Consider the following 20768-nt stretch of genomic DNA (forward strand, 5'->3'; position numbering starts at 1 on the left):
TTCTTATATCCTCGCAGTTTATAGTGGAAAGAACAGCAGCATTGCCTTCTCTCTAGTTCTGTGTTGTCCCTGAGGGGCCCACACACACACACACGATGGGGTGGGGCGGGTACTCTGCCATGGTGATGAGGCAGGGCTGATGGTGTGCAAGGGGTGAGAAGCTTCTGAAGGAACAAAGGAGACAAAAGAGACAGCCAAGGTCAGTAATAATGCTGTGAGTGTTAGAAGAAAGCTTGCTGAGTAAGACTAGAATCCCAGAGGACAGGGGAGCCTGACACACGGGTGACTAAAGGGGGACAGAGAGGCTTTTTCTGAAATTCATGGTGAATTCACAGGAGCAGCAGATATCCAGTCCGGCCTCTCATCCCCACAACTCTGCCCATGGTTTCCAGCTTCACCCTGTCCCACTGAAAGCGTCCAGAGAAGAGCCCATTTTACAGATGAGAATATGAAACTCAGAAGGATGGGGACTTGACTAACTTTTCAAAGCTTCTTGCATGCTGAGCAATAATAGAATGGGAGACAACAGCCTTCTTTATCTTGCCAGGAGATAGACTTGGCCAGTTGTCCAAATTCTTGGACAACAGAGGAACAGGAAGTGGGCCTCTGTCTTCCTGAATTGTAGGAGAGTAGGGTGTGATGCCACAAATAGGGCTTGGCCATGCTGGCTTGTGAATTACATTTAATGCAGAGAAAATTCGAGCCTCTTCTTGAAATGGCCGAAGCCTAAAGCACCAGCTAGGCCATGGGACCATTCCTTCAGGTGTGGAAGTTCCCAGAGTTCAGGAGAAAATGGACTAGGCAGGCAATGAAAATAAATTATTTTATTTTTACAACTTTGTGTTGGGTGAAAACTTCTTTCAGAACAAACAGAGAATTTTTTCATCTGCTCTGGGCAATTCTGACTTGAATTTATTACTGAATTCAACCACATGGGCTCATTGAACAGGTCATAATTCAATTTTCACTGCAAGAAGAAAATGGGAGGCCAGCTCAGGTTGTGAAGAAAAATTGAGGAAATTAAATAATTCTTGGGGAATAAAGATGCATAAGGAATGGATGGAAGCAGAGACGAATGAGCCACCTTCTAGCTCTACACAAAATGTATTAGTCTGTGAATAATTTGTCACTTTATGAGCAAAAATTGATTATGCTTCAAAAGTAGCTAAGGAGAAAGTCACTTGAAGTTGAGCAATAAATAGGACCAAAGAGAAGAGAATGTGGGGACTTTAAGTTGAAATACCCAAGAAATGGCATTAAGAGGCTGGTAACTGGGAGAAGTGAAGGCTATTGCCTTTTACAGTGGTTTATTGGTACTTGACCCCATTGTCTGTACGTAGTGCTTTGGGAATTTCAGTACTTTGCCAGGTTCTAACATTATTAACCAACACACAGAACCACCAATGGACATCGCTTCTCTCCTATTGCTTCCTTTCAGTCCTCTGAGGAAAGCCAGTTAAAGTAAATGTCATTGCTGTGGTGCAGCTCCAGGAGCCCAGTGAGATTCAAGGTCTGGCGAAGATGCACTACGGAGAACACTGCCAATCTGGAGGAGCTGGGGAGGAGAGGGAAGGTTCTGCCAACTTTTGGCATGAAAAATAAGGAGGACCATGGCTGGGGCTCAAGTTGGAGCAATACCCTCCTCTAGGAGTGCATGGAAGACGCAAGCAGACTGAAGCAAGGGGGACCCAGGAAGAGCTTTGGTATGAATTTGTGACTTGGGCGTGGCTCCCTGGGGGCATGCTTCAGAATTCTGGGCAATTTGCTATGACATCCGGGGCCTTACAGACAGCACAGCACAGTGGCTGAGTGTGGTCTCTGTCGATGAACCTGGGTTTGAATCTGAATTCTGCCACTTGCTGGCTACGTGATTTAGGGCAAATTAGTTCTCCAAAGCCTTGGCTTTCTTCATCTTTAAAAATGAAGATCATCGTGTTCATCTACCCATCTCAGCGGATTCCCCTAAGAATTAGCGGGATCATCTGTGAACTTCACACGCCGCTGCCTGGAACACTGTGAACTGGTAGCTACAAGGGCTACTTGATTCCTTTTTTTTAAGGCTGCTTTATTTCATCAGTCATGCGTAGTTCAGCTTCATCCTAAGACAAGTGGTGAAAGCTGCAAGGCCTTCCAGAGTTGGGCCCTCAACAAATAGCCACCGTGAGTGCTCCCTGCGGAGTTAATTAGCATCTGACTCCCATTAGGTAGACCCCGACCCCATTGTACTGCCTGGTTCCAAGCAACCCAAAGGACATAATAACTGGTCCCATGTTGTGGCAGAATTGGGAATTTTGCTAAAGCCTTTGCTTTAACCAGATCCAAGCCATGCTAGTCTTTGATTCCATTGCATTTGCTGATGCAAGTTTTTTATCCTCTTGGCTTCAGTTTTCTCCAGTGTCCAAGAACAAAGAGGAGAAGAAATGGAAAAGGCAGGGACCGGTGTTGTGGTACGGCAGATTCAGCCATTGCCGGTGATGCCGGCATCCCGTATAGGCTCCAGTTCAAGGCCTTGGGTGCTCCACTTTCGATCCAGCTCTCTACACCGGGGAAAGCAGTGGAAGATGGCCCAGTGCTTTGGGACCCTGCTATCCATGTGGGAAACCCAGATCAACCTCCATGCTGTTGGCTTTCACTCTGGCTGTTGTGGCCATTTGGGGGTTGAATAAGCAGATGGAAGAGCTCTCGCCCTATGACTGTCTTTCAAATAAATAAATCTTTTTGTTAAAATGGCAAAGGCTGCTGAGGGAGTGGTAGGAGACCACCAACTCTCCCACCCTCCCACTGTGAGACTGGAAGGGTTTCGGGCTGGATGTGTGGTAATCTTTGATTATTATGTAGGAGGATTTGCCAGTACCTCCCATTCTGAACACAATGGTAAGAAATTAGCAACAGAGTAAGCAAGAGAAAATATTACAAGCTGAACAGTGGGACAGAATAGAGTTACTAGAGGAGCAAGACTAGAGAAGGGAAGAAAAAAGGATGAGAGAATAAAGGAGGAAGAGAGCCAGAGGAAAGGCAGTGGAAGAGAAATGAAATTTTCTGATGCTGATGAGGCTGAAGAATTGGGACAGGATCACTGTGATAGTTCCCCAGGGCAGGAACGAGCTGGTTAGCAAGCTTCAGAGAATCATAATCAAAAAGGAGTCTGGGGGGCACTATGTGATCTGGTGCCTGTCTTCATAGTTAAGAAAAGAAGAGGCCGGCGCCGCGGCTCACTAGGCTAATCCTCCACCTAGCGGCGCCGGCACACCGGGTTCTAGTCCCGGTTGGGGCACTGGGTTCTGTCCCGGTTGCCCCTCTTCCAGGCCAGCTCTCTGCCATGGCCCGGGAGTGCAGTGGAGGATGGCCCAAGTCCTTGGGCCCTGCACCCCATGGGAGACCAGGAGAAGCACCTGGCTCCTGCCATCGGATCGGCGCGGTGCGCCGGCCATTGGAGGGTGAACCAACGGCAAAAGGAAGACCTTTCTCTCTGTCTCTCTCTCACTGTCCACTCTGCCTGTCAAAAAAAAAAAAAAAAAAAAAAAAAAAAAAAAAAAAAAGAGAGAGAGAGAGAGAGAGAAAGAAGCAGCAGAGTTCTTTGTGTCTCAGGATTGGACTATCAGGCCCTTTCCCAAACTAATGAGATACGAATTTGTAAGTCACACACACACATGTATGATTCCTTATTTGGCTAAGACAAGTCACTGTGGTCAGTATAACCAAGGCCACTTGTGATGGATGACTTAAATGTGTTTGCTTTTCACAGTTTTCAAAACGCCGGGATGATAATGCCCTTCACAGTTCTGAGTAGCTTATACATATGGTTACTTTTCAGAAAACTGCCCAGCCCCGGGTGCATTCCAAGGCTGACGCTGGACTTCCGGTAAATTAGGAATCTACGCTAGAACCAGGTCCGAGAACTTTGTGGCACCGCTCTGGCTGATTCCTCCGCTTGCTCATCGTTGAACTCTATGATATCCGTTTCCTGGGTGTCCAGGTTTTCCATTAAATACCTCATATCAGGAGAGACCCAAGAGCCAGTCCCAGTGTTGGCTCCACGGATCTCGGAGGATAGTTCTGTGTCAAGTAAAAGAGGTGGCTGCAGGTTCTCAGGTTGCGGACTTCGGTTTCCCGGGGAGGTGTGGCTGCGCTCCCGGAACTCTGGGAGGCTCCACCTTTTCAGGATCTTGGCGCCATCAGGGTCTTGCTCAAGCTTGAGAGTGTTTCTCTCAGCAGCCTGGGGACGGAGATCTGAAGGGGGCTGTATCCGACCCCCCGGGTCCTCCTGCTGCCCCGTCCTGCTCGGCTGAACGCCGGTAAACTCCAGGCTCAAGATGGAGGTAGTGGAGTCGTGGGGGTCGCCCTCTGCTGGAGGCACCGGAGCTTCAGCTGCTGTGATCAGCACCTCCGGGACCTGGGGCATCTTGGTGGGGGAGGCTCTCACACTGGACTGCGGGGTCAGGCTCGGCAAGGTGCTGGTCTGGCTGGTCTCCCTGATGGTGGGCAGTTCTCCCACGCTGGAGTGCAGCGTGGGGGGGCTGCCCTCTGGGGAATGCGATGGCTTCTGGGGGGCTGAGGCTCTGGGGGAGCTTCTGGGAGGCACATCCAGCAGATCTCGGGCTGGGCTGGGGGGCAGGAACATGGAGCTGTCGCTGGCCTGCCTCCTGTAGCTCCTCCTCTTGGGGCTGGAGGGGTGTTCGTGGGTGCTCAGGAACCGCTTGACCCGTCTGATCACCGAGCGCCGGTGGCCATGCTTCTCGAAGTCCCACAGCCACTCCTCGCCAGGAAAGTGGGACTCGGACAGCCTGAAACACACAAAGGGACGCAGGCAGGGTAGCCTCAGGGCGTGGTCGGGGCAGTCTAGCACAATTTCCCACACTTCGCAGCCCCAAGACCTTTTTTAAACTCTTAAAAAGTTACTGAGTACCTCCGAAGCGACTGGTGATTTGCTGTATTTGACATTGTAGCTGAGGAATGTAAAACACACAGGAGTAAACGAGCACGCATTCATCAACTGCTAGACAATGACCTCACACATCTGTAGCCTCTGGAGAACTGCACTGTACGCTCCTGAGAGAATGCACCCAGAAAAGGCAAATAACCTCTCAGTGTTATTTTGAACATAGCTTTGACTTTAAGGTCTTGAGAATCACTGATGTGAAGATTTGGATATTAAGAAATATATATATATATATATATATATGCATATATATGGTATGTGTTCCTTCACCCTTAGAATAGTTGAGCTAAATTCATGTTTCCCAGAACCCATTCACTCCTTGAAACGATGGCTCATGGCTAAATTCAAGAGAGTGCAAACAACATTCAGCTTTCATTTACTTATAAATATTATGTGTGAAGTTGACAATATTCGCAGGGGTTGTTATCATCATTAGTGGTCACACTTTACAAATGAGGGAGCTGAGGTCCAGAGAGATCTATTGGGTCTAAGCAGCCAGTGAGGGCATAACCCAGAAGTTGGACTCCAGATACTTTATTCTTATTCAGTCTGACTTAGGCCTGCTACGCTCAGTGTCAAAGAATGAGCTAGAACCCAGGGCAGAATGAGTACAATGCAGTCTTTACCCAGAGGTCTTTTGTAAACATTTCTGGTAAGTGCTTTGCACATCAGTCTATTTAGGAAGGAGAAATTTGAACCTTGTAGAAAGAATATATTCATCTGGGTAGGGTGGACTCATCACGGTTAGGCTCCCTTTGTGATGAATTTTGATAGATTTACTATGGCTAAGAATGTCCTGTAGTGTTTTTAACATTTAAAAAATAAAGGACAGGTGGGCGTATGGCTTGGTGGTTAAGATGCCTCTTTTTTTATTTTATTTTTTTTTGACAGGCAGAGTGGACAGTGAGAGAGAGAGAGACAGAGAAAAAGGTCTTCCTTTTGCCATTGGTTCACCCTCCAATGGCCGCCGCAGCCGGTGCGCTGCGGCCAGCGTACCGCGCCTATCCGAAGGCAGGAGCCAGGTGCTTCTCCTGGTCTCCCATGGGGTGCAGGGCCCAAGCACTTGGGCCATCCTCCACTGCACTCCTGGGCCATAGCAGAGAGCTGGCCTGGAAGAGGGGCAACCGGGACAGAATCCGGTGCCCCGACCAGGACTAGAACCCAGTGTGCTGGTGCCGCAAGGCAGAGGATTAGCCTGTTGAGCCGAGGCGCCGGCCTAAGATGCCTCTTAAGACACACGCAGCCCAGTGAGACTGCCTAGATTTGGGTTCCGGCTCCGTTTCTGATTCCAGCTTCCTGCTAATGTAATAGATCATTAGGTGGGACTCGCTTACTGAATTCTGGGCTCCTGGCTTTGGCCTGACCTAGCCCCAGGCATTTGGGGAGTGAACCAGCAGATGGGAGATCTCTTGTCTCTCTGCCCTTCAAACAAATAAAATAAGTAAACAAGAATTTAAAAAAGAGAAAATCTAATTTTAAAAAATAAGACAAATACAAATAAATAATCCCACCATTTTAAGTCTTTTTCAACAGGACTGAAACAAAAATGAATAATTAAAATAGCGATAAGCCAGTGGGGAGCAAGGGCTATGCCTGCCTCAGATTACACAGTTATTTGTCTCACATCTCTGTGGACTTGCAGTCTTAATGGGGTTTGAAGAACTGCTAAAAGCCATGCCCTTAAACTGTAAATGCTCAGGTCCACCTGGGGAGCAACACTAATCTGGCCATCCCAGTTCGATGTTGGCATTGACATCCATGGCGACCAGACGATTTAACTACGCCAGGTGCATTTTGTGTGACATAGAGGAAGAAGCTGGGTATGGATGGCATTGTCATAACCTGAAAGGGCAGAGTGAGCAGCCAAAGAAAGGCTTGTTCCCGTGTTTATGAATAAAAGATGGGTGCCTGAGATGATTACCTGGCTGAGTGTCCCAGGATGGTGTCCCCTTACACCCTCGGGCTGTTGTTCTCAAACCCAGCAGCGCCCTTGGCTACCAGACCGCCTCTGAGACAGCCTCTGAGCCACCCCCCCGCCGTGCAGGCCCCAGATTCTGTTACACCGACTGGGAAACGCACACTCATGCTTCAGTGGCCTGGGTGACCCTGCTTGGGGGATTTCACTAGGTCAGATCTCCAGCCACACTTCGTGGGGATCTATTTCGTTAGGGAGGGCAGCAGAAGAGCCACAGGCACAGTGGCTCACCAGGATCGCCACACACTGGATGTGCCCTGGGGCTCGAGGCCAGGCTGGCAAAGGCTCTTTGTGGGGCGGGCATCTGTCGTCTATTTATTTGGGCTTTGATTTCCTTAACTACTACTAAAGCACACAACCCCACAAAAATGACTTAGGTCTTCTGGGTAAAAAAAAAAAAAAAAAAAAAGATTTGTATTGTTATTGTTTCAAAACTTGGTGACTCACAAGGGAAAGGCTTTCAAGTGATGCACCGAATGGCGGACAGGTCCATTCAGCTGCAGCAAGAGGAGTCAGTTCTGGGTCATAGATGGAGAAGAGCAAGTTGCAATGAGCAGACTACCAAGAGCCTAGTGCTCCTGCTGCTCTTCTGGACAGTGCTGTTCACCAGCCGACACTGCGTGGACCTGCCAAGGAGACCCTATGACACGTCCCTGCCTCTCAGGGCTGTGGTGTGGGCCTAGCACAATGACAGGCTCACCGATGGCCTAACGTGACAAGGCCTCGACCATGAACAATTTGTTTTATGTGGTGCCTTGCAATTTAGAAGGAGAGAGAAGGCACATCTATCAACACCTGCATTTGGAACCAAGTCAGTTTTTGAGCTGGGCTTTGACACTGGGAGTTGGAGGGATGAGGGCAGAGCATTCCAGGTGGAAGAGGTGTATGAACGAACAAGGCAGCAGGCAAGCACGGGGTGTTGGTGAAGCATGGGAAACCCGTGCATTGGTGTCACTGTCAGGTGTAGGCTGGAAGGGTAGGCTTGAACCCTGCCGGGGAGAGTGAGGATCTGAACTCTGTCCTCAAGGCAGTGGGCAGCTGTAGATGGCCTTTGAGAACGCAGAGCATAACTAGAGTGGTTGCGAAAAGCAGCATGGATGGATAATAAGGATGACTTGAGAACTCTCCGCTCGTTTCGTCTGAAACACTCCTAGGAAGAACACTCAGTGTTCTTAGTGTTAGCAGTTGTGTGTATCTCATAATCAAGCTGAGAAAAAGGCCCTCCAGGTCTTGCTGCCGTGAGACAGCAGCAAACTTCCCAGCACGATGAGCCAACCAGCCTTCTTCTAAACACGGCCATGGAGGAGTTCATTGCCAATGCACATGCCCATCTCTTCCTTTCTTTGATAATTATGGTCCCATGTTACCAATATGTGGTTTAAGAACCAAAAGGTTGCAGGTGTAGCGCACACAAACTAGAATGCCGTAAAAGTCTTAATTTCCCAACTGGGAGGGTCCTATGTCCCTCTCAGGTCCTTTCATGCTTTCGGCTCCTTATTCGATTTTGCAAGTGTCCTCCTAGTACAGGGTTAGTACAATCCCAAGGCCCGAATATAATACCACTGAAGCCATTATGGGGGAAATATTATATGATAGAACATAAGCACCCTTATTATATTGCTATATAGTAGAAACGGTCAGCTGAAAATGCTGGGCTTTATGTCCTGGAACTCATTTGGGCTGAGATAGGCAGGTAATTGGAGATAGGAGGGCATTTGTGGAAAGTGTCCCGCAGCCACTGGTGTCCAGAGATGGAATTTGAGCATTGGCTCCAGGGAACGGCACATGACTTATTTTGAGATCTTGCAGACCTAGGGTTGCTGCTGCCTGAGGCTGACACTAGCAAGCTGTGTGACCTTGGGAGACTCACTTGACCTCTCTCTGATTTCATATCACACTCGGCAAACTGGTGACAGTAACACTCTGCCTTCCAGGTTGACTGGGAGTTTAAAATGGTTAATGTAAGAAGAGGGTACTTCAAACTGTTCCTGGAAAAATGGAGTTAAAATTTATGTTTCTTTTGGTGCAACAAATTTTGACCCCTGCAAATAGTTTTTTTTTTTCATAATATGCATTTTCCATGAACTTTTGAAGTTCTCATAGAAAAGCTTTGAAGAGTAGAAGACACAAAAGTGTTTCTGTCAGTGACTGGCAAACTTTCAGCAGCGGTTTCCAAAGCATCATGGACTTCTTGTATGGGGTGGAAGAACTGTAGTGTCCCCCTGAAGGTCTCTGCCTTTTCTCCTTCAAGAGTATCATTTAGGGGTTGGGATTGTGGCCTAGTGGGTAAAGCTGCTGTCTGTGATGCTGGCATCCTACGTGGGTGCCGGTTTGTATCCTGGCTGTTCCATTTCTAATCCAGCTTCCTGCTAATGGCCTGGTAAAAACAGCAGAAGATGGCCAAAGTGTTTGGGCCCCTGCCATCCACAAGGGAGACCTGGATGAAGCTTCTTACTCCTGGATTCAGCCTGGCTCAGCCCTGGCCATTGCAGCCATCTAGGGAGTGAACTTGCAGATGGAAGACCTCTCCTTCTGTCTGTCTGTCTGTCTCTCTCTCTAACTTGGACTTTCAAATCAATCAATCTTAAAAAAAAAAAAAGGAGAGTGTTCTTTAAAAGATGTAAGTTACGTAGGAGCTGCCACCTAGCAATGAGTAGTTTAGAAGGGAGATTTAACAGCCATTTAGTAGTACAACTAGGGCACTGGGCGACTGGAGAGAAAGCAGAAGGCCTGGGGGAAGATGGGGTTGATTAAATAGCAGGGATTTCTGAGACAGGACTGCCCTGATGTTGTCACTTAATACCATCTTTTGTGCCAGACATTGCCCAACCATGCAGTATGCATTTATTGCATAATATAAGTCATGAGTACAGAAATACAGAAAGCATGAGGGAAAATATTGTGCCACATACTGGGACAAGAGAAAAATGACAGAAAGGTTAATGCTATGGTAAGGTCAAACCAGGGAGCGCTAGTTGGTTACAGCTGAGTCTAAAAGGAGGCAGAGCATGTCTTATTGCTACAAATCAGATAGAGTTTGGGTTGGAATTATTTCATTTATTTTTAAAATTTTTTTGACAGGTAGAGTTATAGACAGAGAGAGAGACAGAGAGAAAGGTCCTTCCTCCGTTGGTTCACTCCCCAAATGGCTGCTACGACTGGCGCTGCACCAATCTGAAACCAGGAGCCAGGTGCTTCTCCTGGTCTCCCATGGGGTGCAGGGCCCAAGCACTTGGGCCATCCTCCACTGCACTCCCGGGTCACAGCAGAGAGCTGGACTGGAAGAGGGGCAACCAGGACTAGAACCCAGCACCCATATGGGATACTGGTGCCACAGGCGGAGGATTAACCAAGTGGGCCACAGCACCCGCCTCATGGTTGGAATTATTTTAATCTGAACTGTTAAAAACAACAACAACCCAGCACTTCAGAATACCCAGCAAGCGCTTGCGGAACCATCAGTCCTGGTCTCCATTGCCTATGACAACTATCTGAGTGTTTGAGCAGCACTGATTTAATTAAGGACTCATTCAAAAATGGTTGGGCTCACTGGGGCACAGAAGCACTTTGTCTGCCTCCTGTTGCCCTAACAAGGAAGAGGCAGGGGACAGATGCTGGAGACGTCAGCACACTCCCTTCCTTCCTGAAGCGCATCCAATGTAGGAAGACAAAATAGCCATGGGGACTTGGAGGATTTAATGCATTTTGGTTTCAAAGCAAGCTTTTTACAAAGCAAGGCCATTCTTATTACTGTGGATGGTTAATATAGAGCTTCAAAAAACCAAATGATAAAACCTGTTGATGCTTGCCTTTGTGTCTCTTCCACGTTTGTAGTAGTGTCTTGACAATTTAGATTCAAACAATATGAGGTCATTTGAACAGAACTGGGATGAGGAATTTAGGAAAACGGTATTTCATATGACGAGTTCTACTTCTCTCATCAGATTTATTGTTTTCAGATTGCTAATAGACTAAAAGTCTGGCAGCTTTGCCTGGGAATCTACTGGGGAAAGACAGGTGCACAGGAGCACTGATTCATTTATTCAAACCCATTAGAGGTGAATGCTGTTATTTTAACCTTCTGCACTGCAGAATCCTATTGAAAGCTATAGCTATACCCTGATTTCTCTTCCGATCGAGTAAATCTTTCATTGAACTCATTACTTAACATAGAGTTAATCATATTTGTTTAATTGAAAACAGATCCCAGTAAAAAATAAGAGTTGGAATAAGAGAGTAAGGAGGAAGTTTGTAACTGTAAAGCTATATAGTTCTGCATACATTCCTATGGACTTACTTCTAAGAGTACAGTTTAAAAACTTGCCATGGACCCCAAATCTCATTAAGCTTGGTGGTAAAAATGCCATCTTAATTGTTAAAGTGATCATTAAGTGTTAAAGTGAACATATAGATAGGATTAAGTGTTAAAGTGATCATATAAATAGGATCAAGTGACTAGTAATAATAACAGAATGAAAAAGGAGAGAATGTCTAACATGGGAAGTAGTCTACACAGCAGACTCATAGAATGACAATCACTTTAACACTCTGACCTCAGAATCAGCTCTTTTCTTTCTTTCTTTTTTTTTTCTTTTTTTTTTTTCTTTTGACAGGCAGAGTGGACAGTGAGAGAGAGAGACAGAGAGAAAGGTCTTCCTTTTGCTGTTGGTTCACCCTCCAATGGCTGCTGCGGCCGGTGCGCTGCAGCCAGCGCATTGCGCTGATCCGAAGCCAGGAGCCAGGTGCTTCTCCTGGTCTCCCATGTGGGTGCAGGACCCAAGGACCTGGGCCATCCTCCACTGCCTTCCCGGGCCACAGCAGAGAGCTGGCCTGGAAGAGGGGCAACCAGGATAGAATCTTGTGCCCTGACTAGGACTAGAACCTGGTGTGCCGGTGCCACAGGAGGAGGTTTAGCCTAGTGAGCCGTGGCGCTGGCCCCAGAATCAGCTCTTAAGGCTTCCTGGTCTGACTGAAAAGCCTGTGAGAGCATTTCAGGCATGAAACCAAGACACTGTGGCAAAAAATGTTCTACATGAAGGATCTCTGTGAGTGAGACCCCAGTGGAAAGAAGTGGCCATCAAAGAAGGATGTACTTTTCTCTAAAGGGAGTGTTAATTGTTAAATTAACAACAGGAGTCACTGTGCACTTACTCCCCATGTAGGACCTCTGTCCTCAATGAGTTGTATTATTAGAGTTAACTGTAAAACTAGTTCTCAAACAGTTTTTTTGTGTGTCTGTGTGCAAATTGTTGAAATCTTTACTAGTAAAGAGTTGGTATTCTGTGTACAAAGTTAATTGAAAATGAATCTTAATGGAGGATGGGACTGACATGAGGAGAGGGAGGAGGAGGAGGAGTGGGAGTGTGGGTGGGAAGAATAACTATATTCCTAAAGTTGTACTTATGAAATTTGTATTCCTTAAAAATAAATTAAAAGAAAATAAACTTACATACACACACAATAAGCTATAGCTGAGAATTTATGCAATGGACAAGGTAACCTTCACATTAAGGGGGTGTGTGGAGGGCTAAAGGCTGTGAGGAAAACCCACATTATAACCTCCTAGTTTCCACTGGACTCCCTTTTTGGTGGGCAGTTGTAAACTAGTTGAGGTCCTCTTAGCCCAGAAAGGTGCACCAAGAGCCAGAGACCCTTCCATCACCTCTGTGTTGTCTATCTGATATTTTGAGTCAAGGATTATGGGAAATCTGGTTGAAGCAGTGGCCTGTGGCTCCTGTAGAGAGGGAGATCTAGCTTCACATATGCCCTGGCTATGCTCTGTGAACCCCTGCTGGCTGACACTAAAAGAAATTATGACCTACACTGGAGGGTCCTTTAAAGCCCCCCCCTTAAATTATATCCTCTAGGAGTTTTGTTAGAAAAGGAAATTGAGTCTGTATCTGTCAGATAGCATTTAAAGGGAAAATTGAGCAGCAATGATGACCGCATGTTCACATAAGAAAGAATCTCTGAGTAAGTTCTAAAATTATGAACTTAATGCACATTCATCTCCTTGGGAGGTTTTCTCTCTTCCTTCCTTTCTGGTACGTTAAGTGAAAAAAAATCAATGTGCCAAAAATACATCTTTGTTGAAGTTAGTGATTCAGAATTTGATCAGAATTTGAGACACTTTTGGTAGTTTATAACACAAGCATACAGTAGTTTATATCAGCATATGTATTTTCTTGTAAAGTTAAAGTATTTGAATATGGTTGGCCAAGAAAGGATTACTGAATAAAACATCATCCTAGGATACTTTAACATGAAGTCTTTGCTTATTACAATATGTGTTTTGTTATGTTTGAGGTAAGCACACTTCTGATCCACTGTACAACCCTAAATATTTTATGCACATTGCTTAAGGACAGGCATGTATAATTTGAAAAATAAAAGTCATTGCATTACTGCTATATATTCTTAGAACTCTGGGCAGAAAGATAAGTAAAAGTCATTATTTCCCATTCTTTCCAGTAAAGCGGTTGTAGTTTCACAGTACCAAGCAAATTTTAAACAAACCCTTCAAGTCCTAATCAGAAGGAACTCCCAGAAAATTTGACTATTTCTCTGCTTTACAAAGTGGCTATCTCGTTGACTGCATTGACCCTTTCCTTAAGAGCACTATAAACAAGAGCAAGTTTTGACAGCCTATGAGAATGATGGCAGGAAGGCCCAATAAAACAATGTCCTCTAGTGGGCTGGTGGCCAGCAGTCCCCAGCTGCCAGGCTTGGAGCATGCATCTGGATTAGCAGGACATTAGGCCAGTGCTGAGGGCACACTGGGCGATCCATTCATGAGTAGCCACAGTCTTTCTCCTCCCAATTCGGAATCCTTCAGCTGCTGCGGGTGGGGCGGTGGCTGGGTTTTCTCAATGCCCTGAAGGGATGATTGAGGCTTTACTGCTGGCTCTTTTGATTCTCAAGAAGGGATTTAAAGGGAGTCATGAGACTTCAGGTCTTTACTTTCCATGTGTTCCATTCCTCAGAGTCTTAAGCATTTGTGTTAATGGTTAGTCCCAAGTAATGAAAAAATAGTAAGGATTTTGCAGTGACTCATGCGGGTATAATGTGAAGCCAGGTCTGAACTTTGTCTCATGTTTGCTTAAAAAAACCTTGTTCTCAGCAATGCCGGCTCGAGTCTAAGCATTCTGGGTGAGCTAGGGTTAGCAAGCAGAAGTGTCCGCTACTGCCCCTGCAGGACCCCTTTTCATTGTAGGGCTTGGGTCTGTTTTCTGGTTGTACATCCTATGGGCAATTCTTCTTTAGGCTGCTTGTGGGTGTTTTCTTAATCTTGGTTAGTAGTGTCTTCATGGTTAAGCTAGCAAAAAGATGCTTTAATTAAAACAGCACATCAGAAAGCATTCCATATTATGAAAAAAGAACAAAACAACCGACTGAAGTGATCTCATGTAAGATAATGTAAGCAGTACAAGATGGCCCAACTCCTTGGGCCCCTGTGCCCCAGAGGTATGTGGGAGACCCGGAGGAAGCTCCTGGCTCCTGGCTTCGGATCGGCCCAGCTTTGGCCGTTGTGGCCATTTGGGGAGTGAACCAGTGGATGGAAGACCTTTCTCTCTCTCTCTCTCTCTCTCTCAGATAAATAAATAAATCTTTAACAAAAAACAATATATCAGGGTGAATATTCGCCCTGATGTGTGCAGTGGGCACTGGAACTTGTTCTACTGTTTTGGTGCCCGTTAACCAACCTGAAGCTGATTTTTAGCATGCCCCATACAAAGACGGGAAGTAGAACCACCACACTGATTTGGTGTTAGAACTTCCAAAATGTGGTATTAAAACAGTAGCTTTGGGCCTGGTGCTGTCACGTGGCTGGTAAAGCTGCCACCTGTGATGCCGGCATCCTATATGGATGCTAGTTTGAGTCCCGGCTGCCCCACTTCCAATCCAGCTCCCCACTAATGTGCCTGAGGAAGCAGTGGAAAATGACCGAAGTGCTTGAGCCTATGTACCTACATGGGAGATCCTGATGAAGCTTCTGGTTCCTGGCTTCAGACTGGCCCAGCTCTGGCCATTGCAGCCATTTGGGGAGTGAACAGGTAGATGGAATCTCTCTCTCTCTCTCTCTCTCTCTGTACTCTTTCAAATAAATAAAAATCTTAAAACACAACCCAGTAGCTTTTAGGTCTCAGATGAGACCTTGTTAAAATTCCACTGGATTAAGACGTGCTGCCGACTGGATGAGGGGAGAGCATTGGCCTCTGCCTCACCACCTGCACTGGCATCTTCCTTCCACCTCTTCTCATTATACCCAACCTCCCGCTAGCTCTGGACTTGAGCCCTCCGTCCTGGGGTCACCTGCACTGTCTCCCAGCTCCCAGGCCTCCTCTCTCCTCCAATGGCGCCCATGACTCCGACTGTCTTTTCTCCTGTTTTCAAAACAAGAAAAGTTATCCAATGTTTTCTTTCTTTATTACATTCTGCTTTATCTTTTTTTTTTTTTTAAGATTTTATTTATTTATTTGAGAGGTGGAGTTATAGACAGTGAGAGGTAGAGACAGAGAGAAAGGTCTTCCTCCTGTTGGTTCACTCCCCAAATGGCTACAACAGCTGGAGCTGTGCCAATCCAAAGCCAGGAGCCAGGTGCTTCTTCCCAGTCTCCCATGTGGGTCCAGGGGTCCAAGCACTTGGGCCATCTTCTACTGCTAGACCCGGGCCACAGCAGAGAGCTGGATTGGAAGAGGAGCAGCCAGGACTAGAACCAGCACCCATATGGGATGCTGACGCCACAGGCGGAACATTAAACTACTATGCCATGGTGCCAGCCCCTCTGCTTTATCTTTTTTTTTTTTTTTTTTTTTTTTTTTTTTTTTTTTTTACAGGCAGAGTGGACAGTGAGAGAGAGAGACAGAGAGAAAGGTCTTCCTTTGCCGTTGGTTCACCCTCCAATGGCCGCCACGGCTGGTGCGCTGTGGCTGGCGCATTGCACTGATCCGAAGGCAGGAGCCAGGTGCTTCTCCCAGTCTCCCATGGGGTGCAGGGCCCAAGGACCTGGGCCATCCTCCACTGCACTCCCTGGCCACAGCAGAGAGCTGGCCTGGAAGAGGGGCAACCGGGACAGAATCCGGCGCCCCGACCGGGACTAGAACCCAGTGTGCTGGCGCCGCAAGGCGGAGTATTAGCCTATTGAGCCACGGCGCTGGCCCTCTGCTTTATCTTAGCAAGGATCTGAGGTGGCTAACAAAAATACCCTCAGTGCAGTATTTAGGTAAAATTAGGCCAATCTAGTGGATTTAGAATAAGGAGCAGTGGTCAGATACAGAATCTAGAAACACACGCCCAAACATCTCAGCCCACAGACTGAAGGGGGCCTATGGATGTGGTTTCTGCCACCCTAGCAGTCAAAATGAAAAGGAAACTATCATCAATTATAAAGTTCACTGTCTATAAGATAATAGTGTAAGATTGGCCCAGAAGAGGCAAAGCTTTCGTTTTTTCCACATACGTCTGAGATAATTCCCTCCCCCAAGGTCCTCTGTTATAAGGGGTCTAGGTCAGACAGTGGACAGCACTATAGTAAACACCCTAGGGAGTCCTAATGGATCTGTCCAGACAAGGCCAGGGCGTAACCGCAAAGCGCAGGTCGGTTTAGACGGCTAACGTGCGGAAGGACAGCCTTGATTGCCTTGCCTTTCAGTTACTTCCTAACCCACTACAGCTCAGCTTCTGCCTCAACACTCTCACGGATGTCTCCAATGCCCTCTATATTCCCACGGCATCTCCCGGTTTGCTTTTGAAACCTCACACTCTCCGTCTCCAGCGCCGGTTTTCCTTCTTCTGTGTCTGATCGCCCCAAATGCGACCACTCCTTTTCCTCTGCCGCCTTCGAAATGATAGTGTTCTGCCCTGTGTACTCTGCCTCACTCTCGTGGGCACAGTGCCCACTCTAAGGTCTGTGTGCTGCTGACAGCCAGACACAGCTCTGCCTGGCCTTTCTGTATGCACTGCCTGCGGGCCCTCTCCTCGTGAACTGCCCAGAGATGCTGCAGGCTCACCCCACGCAAAAAGGAGCTCCTTTTCCTTAGAGTAGCTCCCCTCCTGTGCTCTCTGTCATCCTTGGTGGATTACTCAGTTGGTCGTCACGCCTTTCCTTCCTTGACTTTGTCCCTTCCTTCATCCCCACCGTCTGTGTCCCTTGTGATAGGTGCCCCTCATTCAGACTCTTACCTTCTCCTGTGCGAGCAATGCCAGTAGCCTGCTAACTGCTCGCCCTGGCTCTAATCTTATCCCCAGCACTCCCCGATCCACCCTTCAGCCAGCTGCCAGGCTAACCTATCTAAAGTAAAAGAGCAACCATGCTGTCTGATGGTGTCAGATAAAGGCAAAGCCCTTTACCTTGCCTCCACTCCAAATTCATTTCTTGGCTCTTCTACTTTGCATATCAAATTGTTGCTCTGAACATACTGTTTATCGTTCCTCTCTGTCTTTGCTTATCTTAGCCTGGAAGGTACTCTCTGCTGCATTTCCCCACTCCTGTCTGTGTGCTAGCTACCAAGTTATTCTGTTTTTTTTTTTTTTTTTTTTTAAAAATGTACATTTACTTATTGGGAGGTGGGAAAGAGAGAGAGAGAGAGAGAGAAATTTATGGATCGATCTGGGCCAGCACTAGAGCCGGAAGCAAAGAACTCAATCCAGTTCTCCCAAGTGAATGTCAGGGACCCAACTGCTTGGGTCATCACCTGCTTCCTCCCAGGATCTGCACTGCTCAGAAGCCAGAACTGGGAGGCTGAACCAGGCACCCTGATACGGGTCGTGGGTTTCTTAAGCACTAGGCTAAATTCCTGTGGGGAGCAGGGCCTGTCTCCTGCAACATGGCGAAATAAGTACTGAGACCACCTAGACTAGACTAGACCACTGAGACTATTAAGACTAACTCTATGTATCTGATCTCCTACCATGTGGCGCTCTGAGGGAGTAAACAAATCTTACACAGCTGCTTCGTTAATTAGCTGATTCCTGATCCAACCTCTGATTGGAAGAAAGCGGCGTGCTCAGCATGCGGGCAGCAGAGCACGGATTGGTGGGAGAGGACTATAAAAGGGGGAGAGAGACAACATGCGGGGGCCCCCTGAGAGAGTTGGTCAGAGAGCTCGCTGGTGTCGCTCCTCCGCGGAGGCGGGGGAACGGCAGCAAATCCGGGAAGGACCGGGGAAAGAAAACAGTGTCCGATGTCGTTCCTCCGCGGGTGGGGGAGCAACAATTCCTAGCCCTCATGCTTTCTTAAAGATACCTGTTAGACACCCCGACTCTGAGAAGCCTTCTGATTCATCAGCTGGCAGAAGTCTATCTTCTTTGTGAGAACACCCAGAAAAGTCAGCATTTTTCTAATGCTATGTTTACCACATTGTACTGTAATTTATCTCCTCATTATGCCTGTGAGCTCCAAATGGGCTGTCTTTCCATTTCTTTCTTAATTGTTTTTTGGATATATTTGAGAGCTTTGTGTGTGTGAGGGGGAGAGAGAGAGGGAGTGAGTTATGCTTTCACTTACTGGCTCATTCTCCTAAATGCCCACAAGGATGGGGGCTGGGCCAGGACTGAAGCTGGGAACTGGGAACACACGGGTGGTGGGGGCCCAACTACTTGAGCCATCACTGTTGCCTCCTAGGGTTTGCATTAGTAGAAAGCTGGAGCCAGCATGTGAACCCAGGCACTGGCATAAGGGATGCAAGGGTCTTAACTGCTGGTCTAAACACCTGCTCTATCATTTTGTTCTCTTTGGCCTACCTGTAGCATCTTGCATAGAATATATCACATAGTAAGATCTGCAAAAATTATCTGAATAAATGAATGAGTGATATATATATATGTGGGGAGCAACTGGGAGCAACTCAGACTAGACTAAGTTACTGGAATTAAGACTTATTCTATGCATCTGCTCTCCCACAATATGGCGCTGGGAGAGGAGGAAACAGCTTCTACACAGCTGCCTCCAGTTCAACCAATAAACTGTAGGACCTGCTCCTGATTGGAGGAGAGCAGCGTACTCGGCGTGTGGGTAGCAGAGTTGGGATTGGTGGAAGAGGACTATAAAGGAGGAGAGAGACAACATGCACCAGGAACATCTATCTGAAGGAACACCTGTGCAGCCCCGGAGAGAGCCGGCCGGCGGTGTGCCGCTCCCCCGCGGAAGTGGGGAAAGTGGCTAGGGGGAACCGCCCTTCCACGGAGGTGGAAGGGACGGTAGCCAACCCGGGAAGAACCAGCAGCAAACCCGGGGAGGGCCGAGCAGACGAAAGAACAACGCAGGGTCCTGTGTCGTTCCTCCACGAAGAGGGGGAGTGACATATATATATATATATATAATATGAAAACTTTGTAAATTTGTACTTGAGATTAGAAAAAAAGCAGGAATTTTAATTTCACTTCAGTCATGTATATTTAGCAGGTACTCAGAAAATAGGGCCATGTTTTGAACATGCTCCTTAATACAGAGAACAAGGCAGTTCCTTTTTATGATGAATAGCGTGCGGGATGTGGAGAGCATTTCTGACTGCTGGGTACAAGGCAGAGGCACTGCGCAGTTTGCCTTTGGGTAGCGCTTGTGCTGTGTTTTTGAAGGGCATTGCCTTGCTTTTAGACATTCTGGGTCATGGGACCTGGAACCGCAAGCCTAAAACATTGTTATGAAAAGATAAGGGAAAGCTGATTTCTGAATTAAATAAGCCAGGACCATACACTTTAAACAGAGTAAGAAAGTAAAACACACACTCATCCAGGAAAGAGTTTCATTTGCTCGTCTGGCAGGGAGCCCTCCAACGAAGTGCTCGCGTCCACCGTCTCTGGACCCACGGGCTCGGGCACTAGCACCAGAACTACCTGCACGATGATTATCCCTGCTCTTGTCTCTCCTCAGTCAGCTGTCCCGCGTGATATTGGCCTTGCATTTCGGGTAGGCATTTTCTCCACGATTTACTGCTTGGGGAGTTGCCTCCTATGATTTTAGGGGTTATTACTTTTGCCAATCCACCAAAAACCATTCACCCTTCACCTGGTAATAGTATGCTGATTTTCTGGACACATCACAGATTCCATGTGATTAGATGGGGCTGACATGTGAGCCAGCTTTGACTAATAAAAGTATTGTGTCTCCCTGTTGATAGTGATTAGTTCGAGAATGGATATGACAGCCCAATCCAACCAATCGGTAGTTTAGTTTGATGAGTTGGAATGAGCTTCTTCCATTGGGTTTGTTGAGAGGGTGGGCTGTAAGGCTGGAGTGCCTGTCTGCCATCCTGCCATTTAGCCATCAGGAGTGGGCAGCCTGAGAAGTGGACAGAAGAGCAGAACAGAGAGGGCAACAGTGAGTCCTGGTGACTCCAGCCATGCCCAGAGCGAGGCGTGGCTCAATCAATACACTCCTTTTTGCTTATGTTAGTTTGAGTCTGGTTTTCTGTTATAGGCAATTAGAAACATTTTGTCCAATGCTACAAACAAAGGAGAAATCGACACTAACAGATCAAGAAGGGCATTCCTGGGCAGGCTTGCCCTCCACCCACTGTGGCCCTGCAGGGACTTTTCCTGGAGGCTCCCTATAAAAGCCTTTGTTCACTTAGAAAATCAAGTTCAAGGGAGCCTTTGCTTAATTGTTTCTCTGATCATTTGGTTCTAGCCAAGTCCATCCCATCAAAAACCTCTCCCCATGGACTCTGACCCTCGCCCCTGCCTCTCCTGGTTATCCACTGATAAGTAGGACATTTTAATGAGACGTTCTCTCTGAAAACTGATCATTTTCTGCTGCTTTATTAACAACTGTATTTCCCAGGCTTCTCTCAGTTGTTTTATTTTCTGTCCTAAATTTCCAGGGTGAGTTTAAGTTAAAAAATAGCTTAGATTTAC

The 20768-nt window shown here is 47.1% G+C and overlaps 1 protein-coding gene across 15 annotated transcripts in view; it reads right to left on the reverse strand.

Moving 5' to 3' along the window:
- Nucleotides 1–809: 809 nt before the first annotated feature.
- Nucleotides 810–20768, reverse strand: part of BEST3 (bestrophin 3) — a 49988-nt gene continuing 30029 nt past the window's right edge. For 10 of the 15 annotated variants that reach the window (XM_089308664.1, XM_089308667.1, XM_051846448.3 and 7 more), the window contains one exon: nucleotides 2350–4784. In XM_089308664.1, coding sequence (XP_089164790.1) covers nucleotides 3881–4784 — 904 coding nt within the window. In that variant the 3' untranslated portion in view covers nucleotides 2350–3880. Of the gene's footprint in view, nucleotides 4785–13076; nucleotides 14230–20768 lie in introns of those variants that run through there. The other 5 variants (XM_051846442.3, XM_017341977.4, XM_089308674.1 and 2 more) reach the window with 3 other exon arrangements.

This window comes from Oryctolagus cuniculus, chromosome 11 (assembly GCF_051225735.1).
Source record: "Oryctolagus cuniculus isolate XC-2025 breed Fujian yellow rabbit chromosome 11, ASM5122573v1, whole genome shotgun sequence".
Taxonomy (NCBI): domain Eukaryota; kingdom Metazoa; phylum Chordata; class Mammalia; order Lagomorpha; family Leporidae; genus Oryctolagus; species Oryctolagus cuniculus.